The 15947-nt window shown below is 45.1% G+C and overlaps 1 protein-coding gene across 1 annotated transcript in view; it reads right to left on the bottom strand.

Moving 5' to 3' along the window:
* The window catches only part of LOC126536368 (cytochrome P450 3A9-like), a 357446-nt gene that overhangs the window by 118056 nt on the left and 223443 nt on the right, over positions 1-15947 (bottom strand). Inside the window, exon 11 of the mRNA XM_050183303.3 lies at positions 3893-3981. Coding sequence (XP_050039260.2) covers positions 3893-3981 — 89 coding nt within the window. The remainder of the gene's footprint in view (positions 1-3892; positions 3982-15947) is intronic.

Genomic DNA, 15947 nt, shown 5'->3' on the forward strand with positions numbered 1-15947 from the left:
ATGCGCTCCAACTAACTTTTATTCTTCTGTAAATTTCGTTCTCATGATGAGTACTTCATCGAAGACTTTATAGGCTGACTGGTGATCCTGAACTCTTGTTCGCTTGCCCGGCTATTGATCATTATCTTTGTCTTCTGCGTATTAGCCTTTAACCCCTATCTTACACTCTCTCTGTTAAGGTCCTCAATAATGCGTTGTAACTCGTCCCCAGTGTTCCTGAACAAGACAATGTAATATGCAAATCGAAGGTTGCTGAAAAATTCGCCGCTGATCGCCACTCATAGGCCTTCCCTGTTGAATAGCTTGAATACGTCTTCCAAGCAGGCAGTGAATAGCACAGGGGATATTGTGTCTCGTTGTCTGACCCTTTACTTTATACGTATCTTCCGATATTTCTTGTGGAGAATTAAGGTAGCTCTGTAATCTCTGTCAATATTTTCCAAGATATTTACGTAAGCGTCCTGTACTCCTTGATTACGCAATGCCGCTATGACTGCTGCTGTCTCTACTGAATAAAATGTATTTTCGTAATCTCTGAAAGCCATATAGAGAGGCTGATTGTATTCTGTGAAATTCTCGATAACCTGACTGATATGGATGTATCCATTGCAGAATATCCGTTCGTGAAGCCAGCCTGTTCCCTTGGTAGACTGAAATACAGTGTTGTTCTTATACAATTGGAGATCGATGATCTTAGTGAATATTTTATATAATACCGAAAGTAAGCTAATGGGCTTATATTTTCAATTTATCAATCTGTAGTCATGTTAGAGTGACGTGCGCACGAATACCGCCTCAGCGGTAACAAAAGGCCCACAACCAGTGAGCGAGCAGCTCCACCAGCCCTATAAGCCGCTGCCGCAGCGGCCATAAATGCGCATTGCGTAATAATGATGATATTAGTTTTGATTCGGCCAGCGCTTTGTCTTGGTCGTACACTTTACCACACCACCGCTACGCTTAATTTCGTTTCACTGCGGAAGGTACAGTTTCCCTTCCCTACTTACTATATGTCTTCTAAGGCTCTACACTATCTAGCCTGGGAGCAAGGAGGTTGTATACATAACGTCTTTGTCTGGGAGATAGTGCGTGGGAGCTCATGGCTGCTAGTGCTTCCGCCAAGTTTACTTGTTTCCACCCTCCTAGCACTTGCACGCTTTCAAGCAACAGTTGGGGCATTGCGCACGCGGTTAGGTTTCGCATTCGCATTCTTGTTTCGCGTGAAACTGAGAATGGCGGCACAATCTCCGCTTGTGGTAGTACATAACCGAATATCCTTTCTTCGAAGGCTATAGTTTGACCACATATTCCTGAAGGCCTCGAATTATGAAGCTGTCCGCCCCCCTGCGATCTGCAATGAATTACTACAGTCGACATACCGCGGAGCAGAAACAATTGGTGCAGTGTGGTACAGCAGCGCGAACAGCTCGAGTCATAAAGGTAAACCGCTGCTGCCGGCTCCACTGCCGCGCACCGAGTTGAGCTCGTCGATCCAGAACTCAGTGGTTCCATATTCACGAAGTGCGCGAGATGCGAGATGAGGACGCGACACGCTGCCGATGCTGCACGACAGTCGCCTGAAATCGCCTGAAGCTCGCGTGCTCCCGTATAAGCACAAGGAGAATTCCTTTTTCTCCGCAACCACTGCACCACGTTTGGCGAGGTTTATTAAATTGAAAAGAAAAATTTAGTTTGCGTGCTGTTGGCCTGCTCGTTTCGAATTTTTATTTAGCTCGTCAATTATTTAATAAAAAGTGGCTAAGATTGAAAACTTCCTGGAACCGAAACTATCAAGTTTACAACTCTGCAACTCAGCAATGAAAAACAATATCACAATTATGTGAAACGCATATAATAGTGCACAAAAGCGGTGGGAATCGCTATGTTACATATTGACACGTGTACTTATCTTTATCGGGCAACCACGTTTCGCAGCCTAACAAATGTAATCGCACAGCGTGGGACGCGCCTGCATGCATCCGAAGTTTCTGGAAAGTTATCGATGCTTCTATCCGCTGTCTGTTGTCACCGAACCTTATGTTATCTGATTTCATCACCTGACGCGAATGATGTAGAACTTTGTGGAAGGCACGCGGGTCCGAACGATTAGTCTGGAACATTCGACGATTGTTGTTTAAAAGCCGACGCGCTTGACCCGCTGATCAGATTTCCGACGATCGCCGACCGTGTTCGCCGCTATCGTTGTGCTATAAGTGGAGCCTGTTTTTGTGGGCACAGGTTCGCCCAATAAAAGCTAGTTTTGTATTCTACCGTATTGCTGCTTTCTTCACCGTCACTACCACGTGACAATATGAATATCAAAGAATTTAGTACTATGGAAATGCAGCTTTTGCTGAACATTTGCACACAACGTAACAAACTCACCTAAGATATCAAATGACATATCAAATTTGCCCGCTTTCAATGATCTAGTGGATGCGGTTTACAGAACCACGATATCTGTTCTTGATGCAGAGCTATTAATTTGTAAACGTCTTGCTTCTATTTCTTTTTCAAACTTTCATATTTTTAAAAATCTTTTTAATGAATTTCAGTCCCTAAATCGAAATTCTGTTCCAACAGTCACTATAATGTAACTTTCTCTCTCAAACGCTGCAAATATCATTAAAATCGGTCGAGGGGTTATCTCAGAAAAACATGTTTGCGTTTTACATGTATTTGAATAGGCTGCGTCGGAGCTGGGCCCGAGCTTCCTCGTAAGTTACGCTCCAAATCTGTCGCGGCCGCGCTCACTCGCGTGCGTGGCTTTGCAGTTGGCAGGGCGGTTAACTAACGCGTCCACTATTTCTTTTTTTCGATGCATTTCAGGCGAAGCGCGAAAAGCAAAGACGGATACAGGGTACCACACATGCGCTTGTTTCCGTCCGTCCCTGTTTTTCGCGCTTCACCTGCAGAATGTCATACAAGACAGGACGAATTTACGCACTTCTCTAGTTTATTTCGATGCTTGGATTGCTAACGGATGATGTGAACATTTGACCACGGCGTGTTCCCCGTTGCCAGCTTTCGCCGAGCATTCCCCCTTGTTTCTCTATGGCCAAAGTGCTAGCGTTCGAGAGCAGCCGTGCCACGGCCCATACATGGCTCGTGGGTGGTGCCCTGTCCAGAGGCCAGTTTGGCTTGAACAACCACGAAATGGACGCACGGTCAGCCTTTCGCTCAATCGGCGGGGAAAATTGTCTGCCTTCCTCTGCTGGCATGATGATCGTTCGCACGCCAACACTAGCGTTACTAATGAGCTGCTCCGACTATGCATGGTCCAAGTAGAAAGCACAGTAATCGCCACGTTGCCTAATATTTCACTTGGCGCGGACAACGCTGATAGTTTCCCGTCGGCCTCATCGTGTGACTCATCGCTATGTGACTCCTGCAGTATTTTCACCGCGACAGTCGTGATCGTACCAGCGTTGTGAGACGCCTGGTAGCTTACAGAGTGTTGTTCCTTTTGCTTAGCTGCCGCTTTCTTGCAGGCTGCGTCGCGCAAACATGTAGCAGCCGCGTTACAATACCGTCCGCGGAGTTCAACCGTAAGTCTAAAGCTTGCTGTCATTGTTAATGCTTACACCACTAGATAGAACAGTAGGCGAGTAAAAAAACGTTCCTCTTGATGTTAAATGTATTACCACACTCATAACTTTCAAAACAACATTCTTGAACAGTTCTCTGTAACGCCTAAATGTTGTTCTTGTTTTTCTTTCAGCAACCGCCTGTTCTAGTGTGCTTAATCTATGCCCTGCGTTTTCTTCTTTTTTCTGGAGTAAATTGATCTTCTCTAGCCCTTCGGTAGCGATAAGATGCTTGCCTTCATCTTTTAATCATTCCTTTCCTGCATAAATGAAAACAATGATAAGTCGTACTCTGGGGTACTCACATGTGCACAGATGGATTCATCCGGAGGACCTCCATAAATACGGCGTCAAGATACTCAAGCCCCATGACTACCTCGTAAGTGATTTCCTTCTGGGAAAATGTGAGAAAAAAAAGTATTCACTTATATCGCTCTTCAGGTAGAAACACAAAATTATGTCCATGTTTTGTTTTACACTTCATTGAGACATGTATTTGGTTTGAAGTTAAGCCGCCCTAATGGGCTCAGTGTAAAAACCAAGGAGAAAATATGCAGACAGAAAGAGCGCCACACTTTCAACAAAATTTATTTGAGGAGGTAGCACGCATTGTATAAGCTGAGTGAAGTTATGCAGAATAACATTAGAAGCGCGGCACGCAGAGAAAAGCTATTTGAGATCCGTATCTAGAAAGAAAAACTCTCTTCTAAAGAGGGATGCCTGATACATAAATAACTTTTCTTTTTATATAGCCAAATATGCTTCCAGCAGCATGCGCGCCGGCACATCCCGGCTTTTTGCCATTGCGCACGTTTGTCCTGAAACTAAGGGAAGCAGGTATGAAGTGGACAGTTGTATTGTACCGTTACCTGGACTTGTATGGTTATTTTTGTTCTTGGCACACTTGTTGCACATGCGTATTTCATCTCTCGTGTTCATACATAAGGAATTTAGTAATACTTAAGTGCGCACCGAATGGCTAATGATTAAGCGTAACTGTTTTCCTAGTAACGTACCAAGCCTTTCAGCAATTCTTAAGAACCTCTCTGTAGTGTCTGCGGTGTCGAGGAAACTATAGAACATCTACTGTGCTACTGCCCATCTTTTCAAAACGAAAGACATGACCTCTGCACAGCTCTCAATCAGCTAGATAGAACACCGTTCACCTTGAAGAAGATCTCGGGACCATGGCCTCGTATATCGCAGCTACATAAGGCCACAAAAGCTCTGCTGCGATATTTGAAAGCCACTGGATTGGGTCAGCGTCTGTGATCCGGACTGAGTGATCGCACGATATACTCAGTAGACTTTCTCTTCTTCTTTTAGTCTTTCCGTCCCCTTTTCCCTTTCCCCAGTGTAGGGTAGCCAACCGGGCTCAGTCCTGGTTAACCTCCCTACCTTTCCTTTATCACTTGCTCTCTCTCTCTCTTAAGAACCTCTGATGAGTCCACAACTTGACTTGGTTTCGTAGTTCTTTCTGCCCTCTTGCGTGGTTGTGGCGCATACTCACAGTGGGGAATTTGCCATGAATGGGATGGTTAAATTAGGTGTATAAAAAAAGACAAGGGAAGTAATAATTTGAACATTGATGCTTAGAAAGCAAACTTCTTGTGCGAGGAAGAAAAAGAACCAGAAGAAAAACATAAATTAAGAAGCAAGCAACAATACTTCAATAAATAAGTAAATTGACTCGCCATCCCAGCCCTGCGGAAGTGGATGTTCACCGAAGCTGTTGAAAACCGCCACTACTACTGGTGAGGAGGCATGCAATGGTTTGTTTGCTTTACAGTAATGATAATTTATGCTAATGGTAGTAATGGGAGTAATGGTAATTTTGACAGCACCCCACCACGAATAGCGGTGCTGCAACAACATTAAAATCACTTGATAGGCTGGTTCTTTTGTATAAAAAAAGACTAGGGCCGTCACTCTCCACGTTGCAAGCTGCTGTCCCTGCAGCAGCTTGCGCTACGGTAATCTTTACCGGGAAACGTATGCAGGGAGTCCTACGTGCTTCGCATTGTTATCAGGTGCACCTTATCAACACTTATCTGGTTCGGATGCTTGTTTCGTGCTTGCTCTTTAGTGAAGCGTATGCTGTTCTGTATGTTTTATACGTGATGCCAAAGAATGTATGAACTGTTCGTTGCGCTCAGAGCTTGAAGCCTCTGTCTTACTGCGGTACGAACTACTACTACTGGCCGCTGGCACCGGCCCACATTTTTGCTAACAGGCGCGGACACGAAAAATGCCGACCACTGAGAGCCCAACAGCTTCGCTGCAATAAATAAGTAAACTATGGTGGTGAGGGGAGACGATCAGTCTAATATTGTCATTTAGTAGTGACGGTAAGGAACACAGTGGAAATACTGTGAATGACGAAACTAAGTTTTATTGGGCCCACCTGAGCCCACAAAGACAAGCTACACTCAAAGTTTAACGATAGCGGCGAACACAGTCGGGGATCATCCTAATCTCACCTGAAAGGCAAGCGCGTTGGGTTTTAAGAATGAGTTATCGAAGGTTCCAGAGTAATCGCTGGGGCCCGCGTGTCTTCCAGATAGTACTACACAATTTGTGCCGCTCATACATTCAGATTACACAAAGTGCGGTGACAGCAGACAACGGATAGAACTATCGATAACATTCGAGAAACTTCCGATACACGCAGGTGCTTCCTGCGATGAGCGATAACGTTTAACATTTGTCTTTGGAAAGCGGACTCTGGAGACATAAACGAGTACACGTATCAATATGGTCATCAATTATATTCAATCAGCTAATTTTGTATTGTCAAGCAAACATTTCTGTGGATGAACCCGATAACGCAAGCTCCAAAGAATAGGATCACAGGCCGAAATAATTCTACGCCAATAGTGCGATGCGGGGTAAAAGAAGATATAAGCTTTGCATGAGAAAACTACGATCTAATTGCTTATGACGCACGCCGTAGTGGGGGACAGCGGAAATTTGTACCACTTCGGGTTCTTTTAACATGTAACGAAATCTAAGTACTTAGGTGTTCTGACATTTGCTCCCACCGAAATGCAATCGCCACGGCCGGGATTCCATCCCGCCACCTCGTGCTTAGCAGCCCGCTGCATTTCGACGGAGGCGTAATGCGAAAACACCCGTGTACTTAGATTTAGGTGCTTGTTAAAGAGCCCCAGGTGGTCGAAATTTCCGGAGTCCTCAACTATGGCGTGCCATAATCAGAAAGTGGTTTTGGCACGTACAACCCCATAATTTATTTTTTTCCTTGGCAGCCCAACACTATAGCCACTAAGCAACCACGGCGGATCAGTGGGACTTCCAGCAGTCTTTTTCTTATTACAGGAAAATGCCTACATCACAACAGCAAAAATGGTCTGTTGTCTCCGCTTCGCCACAGAATGAACACAATGGTGAGGAGACCAGACCAGACCTGTGTAGATAGAAGTTCAACGTAGGTGTACGGCAGCAGAGTCTCGTGATGGACTGTTTACATTCTCGTGTATGTCATCAAATATCTGCGCCAAGTGTGCAGGGCATGTCGTTAATCGATAGAATTAGTTATTGCGGAGGCTAGCACTGCCTGCATAATGACGCTCCTGCGAAAAGTAGCACCTGCGACGTGAGCAGTCAAAGAACAATACGGTCGAATAGGGCCGTTTATCAATGGCGGGGCTAGAGAATCTGCAATTTCATTTATAATTAGTCCTTTATCGTTAAGCACCCAAATTAAACGCACACTTGTCAAATGTCCAGGTACCGATGAATCAAACGTCCTCATTGCGTAAGGGTCACGAGAAGCAGTAAGGGATGAGCACAATCATAATGAATGAGTGGCTATCACGGCTGACGTAATTGATGGGCCTAATTTGCGTAGAGACAGGACCACTGCCATGAATTCGGCTAAAAAGGTGAGTACAAGATCTCGCAGCCGAAGAGAAAATGGCTAATCGAGAATCGGGAAAAGCTACCTGACTTATCTTCGCATTACGAACCATCTGTCACAATCATGATGATTGTTTGAAGGTTCTTTAGATGATCTTGCAATAAACCGTCAATAATACGATGTGGAAGTTTTTTTGCAATTTTAGGAAAAGTGGCATCGCTGAGAAATGTATTTGGTATGGAAGCTAAGTCACTGTAATGTGGCGCAAAGTAAAAACCAAAGAGAATATATGGATACGAAAAGAGCGCCAGACTTGCAATTACATTTATTTGAGGAGGCAACATCCATTATAAAAGTCGAGTGAAATTATGTAGAATAAGATTAGAAGCGCGGCACACACAGCCAAGCTATTCGATAGCCATATTTAAAAGAAAAACTCACTCTTCCAAAGAGAGATAGGAGGAACACTGATACGCAAACCGCATCTTTATTTCTTAATTAGCCAAAGAGGCTTCCAGCAGCATACGAGTAACACATGGCCGCTTTTTCCCACTGCGAACGCGTGCTCTCAAACTAAGAAAAACAGGTGTAAAGTAGAAAGTTGTATTGCAGCATTGGCTGGAAGAGTCTGGTTCTTTCTTTATTTTGTGTAATAAGAGACATTTGCTTTTTTTCAGATAGCGCTAAGTGACCTATAAGACATGATCTTGAGTTGTAGCGCAAAGTGACACGGACAGGGACTACAAGCAGACAGGACGAGCGCTAACTCTCAACGAAACATTTATTGAAACTATTAACATACACGTTGGTGATTGCAAATATCGCAGCACATGAACATGACAAGGTCTAAAGACATTAGTTAAACATATCAAAAGGTACGGATACCAAAAAGCAAACAAAAAGACACTACTTCACGTGACCTCACGTATCTTCCGCTAGCCCATGCATGATTCCCAATCATACTGACATGGATATCAAAGGATCGGGCTTCGAACGAAGTCTGCGATGGTACGCACGTCGTGTACTTCAGAGCACGTTAAAAAGAGTAGCGTAACATCGCGTAACTTTTGCAAGCCCATGGGTAACTTCCAATCATTCCGACATGGACATTAAACGAACTGGAATCAAGAGGGCTATGCGGTGGTAGCAACGTAGCGGAGCTAAGAGCATCTGGCGAATGGTATCACGTCACGTCACATAACTTTCGCAGGCCCATACATGCTTTTCAACTATATTGACATGGAAAGCATACGAACTCAGAAGGAGTGTTATTTGACCTCACGGGGTTTTTTCCAATGATTGGTTTATTTACAGACATACTGGTATGTATACTACACTATTGTGAATCGAACAGCCAATGTGAATTTTGGCAGGCAACACTAGGGAAGCGGAGGTGAAAAGCGTGTCGCGCGAGTACACGAAAATCTGCGTTGAACGCGATTCACTGCTGAACCGATTGCCGTGAATATCAGGGCGATAGGAATTTACTTCGAAAGCGATGTGGTACTGACAGAATATATGGATTGGTAATGCTTGCCATAATTTTTTTCCTCGCATACGCACAGGATGACTGAAATACGAAGAAGTTCTGGTTTCTGTTGTTGCTATTCACACAATAACGATGCTATCCAGATGCAATGCTCTCGTTCGGCCGGATGCTGTGCTACATTGTCCATAATTATTGCGCACTGACTTAGGAGCTTCAGGGAAAATGTTTGCAACCATCTGGGAAGCGCTTCATGCTAATAAAATTTAATAAAATCTTTTTTCTTCCAGTTCCATTCGCAAGTGTCACCCCCACCCCAGGAATAGGTTTTTGTTGGGAAATGAAGCTGTTAGGAAGCTCAGGTAGTCGTGGTAAGCGATAATAATTTGATACAGACATGTCAGGTAAATATGTTTGCTAAAGTTCGGCGGTGCCTGCCAGGTTGCTCGTTGCATAAACGCTGCTACATTTGTTCTTGTGGGCACATTGGTTAACTGTGCAAGCTGCCGCAAATGAGCCGCATGTGCTGTAGAGAAATCTCGAAAAACTTGTCACGAGGAAACGCAGCGATGCAGAATAGAAGATTCTCCGATTCGTATCATTTTCATGCGCATAGTGTACTATAATATGACACTCTCCTGCTATTTGTGCACTTCAGGGCATCACGGATACCGCATACAGAAAAAATTTGCGAACTGAAATATCAGAATAAAATTGGAAAGATGTAGCGTTCAAGCATTGCATTGCTCAAAGAAGAGAAATAATACGAAGACAATTCGCGCCGGTTTTATTCATTTTACATATTCCGTTCCGTCGAGTGGTGGATTCCGGTGAAAGTTGGCACTCAACTTGTTCGAGCCAAAGTCGCATGGCGATTATTAATAAAAAAACTAGAAATGACCGTTATAATCTATTACGCCTAGTCATGCTAGTGCTCACCCATGGTTCTGAAAGGCGCGCATCTTTTTTCACATACTAAGGAATTCTGTGCAGTGATAACGCACGAAGCAGCCCAGCGTTCCCAGCAACGAGACCATCACAATAATTCGATGGCATCGTTAATGTGTGAAGTGGAGCTACCGAAGCAAGAATTTGCAAGCATTTCTGGCTTCCTGCGTGTGTGCGAGGAAAGAAAAAAAAATATGCCAAGCTCTGCCAATTCATTGCTTCTATCAGTGCCACACGGCTTCCAAGGTAAATTCCTCTCGCCGTAAACCTACGTTAATCGGTTCAGCAGTCAGTCACGTTCAATGCAGAGTCACGTGAAGTCACGTGACGCGCTTTTCACCTCTGTTTCCGTGGTGTTGTGTGGAAAAAAGACGCACTGGCTGCTTGACTTCCGTGCGTTTGGTACGCATGTTGTTACGGTTCCCTCTCTGCGGCGATGAATGGAACGGATGCCAAGCGGCTCAGACGACGCGCCTGATCATCACGCTCGTCTACTTGAAAATACTTGTCCTTTTGGTGTGTGAGACTGGATTATTCATTAGCAGAAATCCCACTCTCCTTTGTCCTACGTTTTCCCCGTTTATGCTAGGCAGTGGTATCGTTCCGAATTCCTGTACGCCGGTTGGCCAGTGGGTTGGCCAATACGCTGATGCGACCGGACACGCTCCCCACCACTATATCAGCGAGTGGGATTCCTCTGTTTTCCTCTGTGTGGGCCGAATAGTGTGCTTACAAGGTCCTCTACCAGGGAGAGACAATGAGGTTGCCCAGATGGTGCAGCGTATACGCCTCGTGCACCGCCTATAGAGGCGCCACTGAAAGCCACCTAGCGGACGCTTCCAACAGTACACGCGGGAGCAGTAGCAGACGACAACCCTTTGCAGCAAGGATGGCTGAAGTTAGCGGCTGCGATTTCTCCTTTGTTCGGGTGCCAAGCTGCTTCTTCTGCGGTGACAGCTGTAGGGAAGATGCTGACCTCTGTGCGAGCGGGTATGAACACGATGTTACCGGTGTTTGGGACAACATGGTCCACATACGTGCAAGGTGTGTCCCGCAGACAAACACCATGAACACCATTTACATGACGTGAAGCTCATGTTCACTAGCCGATAAATTTTGTTGAGTGATGCGATCTCTCGATGGTATTTTTTATTCTACCCTTGCCGCAATGCTGCTTCTGTACCTGAATAATAAGCACCCGTCGTTAGTGCAGCCTTATATCAAACAAATCCGCATGGTGCAATCTCTGCATATGCCGTTGTGATTTTTCTGCCGATGAATACATGTAACGTCGCCGAATAAGTGCAGTCGAAGTCGCCTCAAGAAGAGTAATTGCAAATTTATTGATGGAAACGCATACACTAGCCAACAAAGTCACCAAACACACGGGTTAATAAAAGCGCGTGTTAGTGCTGTACCGCCGATGCAATTCTGCAGCATACGCCGACAAACTACCATTCCCGCTGCAGTTTGTGCAATTTTAAATTCCCCAAGGGAGCTGCTTGGAAACGTACAAAGATAAAAGCTGACTAACCTTTCAGTACTTTTTTATATTACTAGAGAGAGGTGCCGCATGATATACTTAAAGGCAGAGCAGCGCCAGTCAAAGTAGATTAGCGCTGGTGGCAAGGCCCGGTTTAGTCGTCTGCAGCGTAAGTATAAGAAACAATTCAGTTGAGTACAAAACTCACATGCAAGAAGGGACTACTTTGTGAAACAAACAAATCACCCGGCGTGTTAAGTTTGCTCAGGCAGCATCGAGGTGTGATGACTTCCCAAACGGGACGCGAACTTTTCAGCGAGAAATGGAACAAAAATACCATATGCTGCAGCTATTAGGCATTCTCGTCCTGAACTACCTATTTTCTAAACACATTTCCAAGAACGCAAACAATATCTAAGATGCCCTCGAGCGAAAAGAATAAAGCTGTTAAAGACGCACTTCCTTGGTGTCATTCCGATAAGGCACAGCGTAATTTATACCCTTTACAAACAAGGCAGGGTGAAAACTTCGCGGCTGAAAAGAATGGACAAGAGTTATGCACGGAGCAACTAGCAACAGTTAAACATGTGCAAAGCCACGCATAAAATAGATGTAAAAACACGAAGTGCGCGACAGCTGGTGCGAGAATTTACCGCACCACATGAAACCAACAATTTCAGTTCTTGCAAACTTCAGTAGCTTTAACATACAACGCAATGCGCTCGTGCAGTCGTGCCGCCTAGCTAGCGCAACGCGGTAACGAAGCGGAAAACAATACAAGCGGCAAACAGCATTCCGAACTTTAGCGAAATGCCTTTAAACCTCATGCTGCACTGTAGACGAACTTCGTTGCTCACGCGTCTACCTATGATCGAGTGGAAAATACACCGAGGAGACAAAGGAAAGGATGCGAACAAGAAATTTCCCTTCGAAGCGACGATCCATTTTTGCTACCGTTGACGCTGCTGATGAGGCTTTGCCGGGAATGATTAGAACCATATTGCCGACACGTTTTCACCGGTATTTAAGCCCCCCCACCCTGCAACAATTCTTCTTCGACATTCCCTGAAGCTTTGGCCACCCCACACGGGCGAATGGTGTTGCCTATCTTGCTCTGAAAACGTGAATAAGACAGAGAAGCACGATCAACGACACAACAAACTACGGCGCGCGCCAGGCTCCTCTCCCGCGTGTTCTGCGCAAGGCCGCCACCAGCGAAGTGCCACGAACACATCTTCTGTGCCCATGCCTACAGGAGCGCGCACGCTAAACATTCGCTCACACGTAATGATACATTAAACTTCTGATATTTGCTTTTACATCATATAATCTTCTCTGCCAGAGCCTCAAGGATGCTCAATCTGGCTCTAACTCCTAGCAGACCCTGTTGAAGGTCGCATATACCCTGACCCCCGAGACGTCTTTATATTTGTGAATCACCGTATGACTTGAGAAAGTCTCGTGAGGGCACGTGGCACACTTGATCTCGTGGTCTGACATGCTTTTCGTGCGAACCCTTGCAGAGCGTCTTCGAAGCAAATTCGTATAATATCCATGTCCAAGGAAGCGAAAATAAATTAAAAATATGATTTGGAAGCACCCATGGACCTGCAAAAGTTATGTGGGGTCACGTGATACCCTTCGCCACCTGGTCTGAGGTTTGCAACGTGGGTCCCACCACATAGCATTTTGGATTCCCGATCGTTTGATATCGATGGCGCAATGGTTGCAAATTAACCATGGGCTTGCGAAAGTTACGTGACGTAATGTGATTCTTTATCACGTGGTCTGAAGTACGCGACGTGCGTGCCATCGCACAGCTTCTTCGAAGTTTGATATTCATGTCAGTAAGCATGGGAATGCCCCACGAGCCTGACAAAAGATACGTAAGGTCACGTAACACTATTTCCCATCTGATTTGACATTCGCAACGTGCGTATCATCCCATAGCTGTTGCGATCCTCGCTCGATTGATAGCCATGTCGGTGTGCCTGTGAATCACATGTCGACTTTCGAAGGGTACGCTAGGTCACGTCACACTTTTTACCACTTGGCCTGACGTATCTTGCGTGGGTGCCATCACAGAGCTTCTTCGAAGGGCATTCATTTGATATTCATGTCAATATGGTTGGCAAAAACCGATATACCTGGTGAAAGTTAGGTAATGTCACCTGACACCCTATTTCTCGTGGTTTGACGCGCGTACCATCGCAGACCTTGTTCGAAGCCCCTTCGTTTGGCATCCATGTCGGCATGGCTGGTAATTAACCACAGTCTGGCTGAAGTTGCGTGATGTCACGTGATTCTTTTCCACGTGGCCTGAAGTACGCGAATTGCGCATCATCGCAAATCTTGTTCGAATCCGGATCGCATGATGTCCATTTCAGTATGATTGGGAATCATGCATTGGCCAGTGAAAGATACGTGAGGTCACGTGACAGCCTTTCCCACGTCCTTTGACGTTAACTACCTGTACACCATCGCATAGCTTTCGAATTTTCCGTTCATTTGATATCCATGTCGGTATGGTTGGTAATTACGCATGGTCTGGCTAAAGTTACGTGATGTCGCGTGGTTTTTTTCCACGTGGTCTGAAGTACACGAAGTGCTGACCATCGCAGTCCTTGTTCGAAGCCCAATCGTTTGATATCCATGTCAATATGGTTCGGAATCACGCATGGGCTAGTGAAGGATACGTGAGGTCACGTGACACCTTTTCGCACGTGATTGACGTTCACTACGTGTACACCAATGCATAGCCTTTCATTTACCCGTTCGTTTGATATCCATGTTGGCATGGTTGGTTTCTACCCATGGTCTGGCTAAAGTTACTTGATGTAACTTGATGTAACCTGGAGGCTTACGAAAAGGCTTCTACTTAAATTGAGGACGACACAGCGAGCTATGGAAAGAAGAAAGATAGGTGTAACGTTAAGGGGTAAGAAAAGAGCAGATAGGGTGAGGGAACAAACGCGAGTTAATGACAACTTAGTTGAAATCAAGAAAGAGTAATGGGCATGGGCAGGAGATGTAATGAGGAGGGAAAATAACCGATGGTCATTAAGAGGAAGCTTTAGCTCGGGCCCAGCTCCGACGCGGCCTATTCAAATACATGTAAAACGCAAAAACGTTTCTCTGGGATAACGACTGGGCCAATTTTAATGAAATTTGTTGCATTTAAGAGAGCAAGTTAAGTTCTAGTGACTGCTGAAGGCGGAATTTCGATTTAGGTCCTGAATTTTGTTAAATGAATATTCAAAAATTTGGAAGTTTGAAAATAATAGAAGCACCAAGTTTACAAATTCATAGCTCTGCATCAAGAACAGATATCGTGGTTCTGTAAACGGCATCCATTAGATCTTTAAAAGCGCACAAATGCGATCCGTAGTTTTATATCTTGCGTGAATTTGCTACCTTGTTCACAAGGGTTCTGCAAAATCTGTATTTCCATATTGCTAAATTTTTTTATATTCATGTGTGACATATCAATTCTGTCCGCTTTAGATGTGCTATTAGATGCAATTCACAGCATTGTACTATCGTTTTGCGTTGTTGAGTTACAGAGTTGTAAACTTGATAGTTTCGTTTTTTGAAAATTTTCAATTTCTGCCAATTTTTAATAAAGTATTGACGGCGTAAATCGAAAATTCGAAACCAACAGTCACTAGGTTTTAAGTTTTTCTTTTAAATGCAGCAAGCCTCATCAAATTTAGCGCAGTGGCTGCTGAGAAAAACGAATTCTCTTTTTACATGTATTCAGATAGGAGCACCCAGCTAAAGCTACCTCTTAAAGGTTACGGACTGGATTTCAAGGGAAGGGAAGCGTAGCAAGGGGCGGCAGAAATTTAGGTGGGCGGATGTGATTAATTTGGCAGGGACAACATGGTCACAGTTGGAGAAGTATGAGAGAGGCCTTTGCCCTGCAGTGGGCGTAACCAGGCTGACGATGATGACGATGATGATGATGATGACTTGATGTCACGTGACTGTTTTCCACGTGGTCTGAAGTGCACAAAGTACTACCATCGCAGACCTTGTTCGAAGCCCGATCGTTTGATATTGTTACTCGATGGACGAGTCAGTAAGACGAGCAACTATTTACAGGTTGTATTTACAACAGCCGTTGCAGCGCTTACCGGTTAGATTCACAGCGCGAGCCCAGTTCGTTCTTCCTCCTCTTTTCTTGAGTCATGGCGCCCACGCGTCTCGTTCAAACAATTAAATACGACATGCGTGTAGCATAATCCCCCGGCGGTAGAAGCGACGTCCCGGAGCGTCTAAATGTTATCACTGGGAGGGTGATACTGTTTCAGTCGTGTAACGTGCAAGATATCACTGGACTGGGAAGCAGATGGGGCATCAGGGGCGATCTCGTAGGTGGCAGGAGTCACGGCACGAAGCGATCGATATGGGCCTGTGTAACGAGACAGCTATTTTTCTGACAGGCCGAGCTGACGCGACGGAGACCATAGAAGCAGCAAAGAACCTGGAGGGAAGTGCACGTCTTCGTGTCGCCGGTCGTACAAACGCCTTTGACTCTCTTGGGATTTCAGAAGGCGGTCACGG

The sequence above is a fragment of the Dermacentor andersoni genome, chromosome 3 (assembly GCF_023375885.2).
Source record: "Dermacentor andersoni chromosome 3, qqDerAnde1_hic_scaffold, whole genome shotgun sequence".
In the NCBI taxonomy this organism is placed as follows: domain Eukaryota; kingdom Metazoa; phylum Arthropoda; class Arachnida; order Ixodida; family Ixodidae; genus Dermacentor; species Dermacentor andersoni.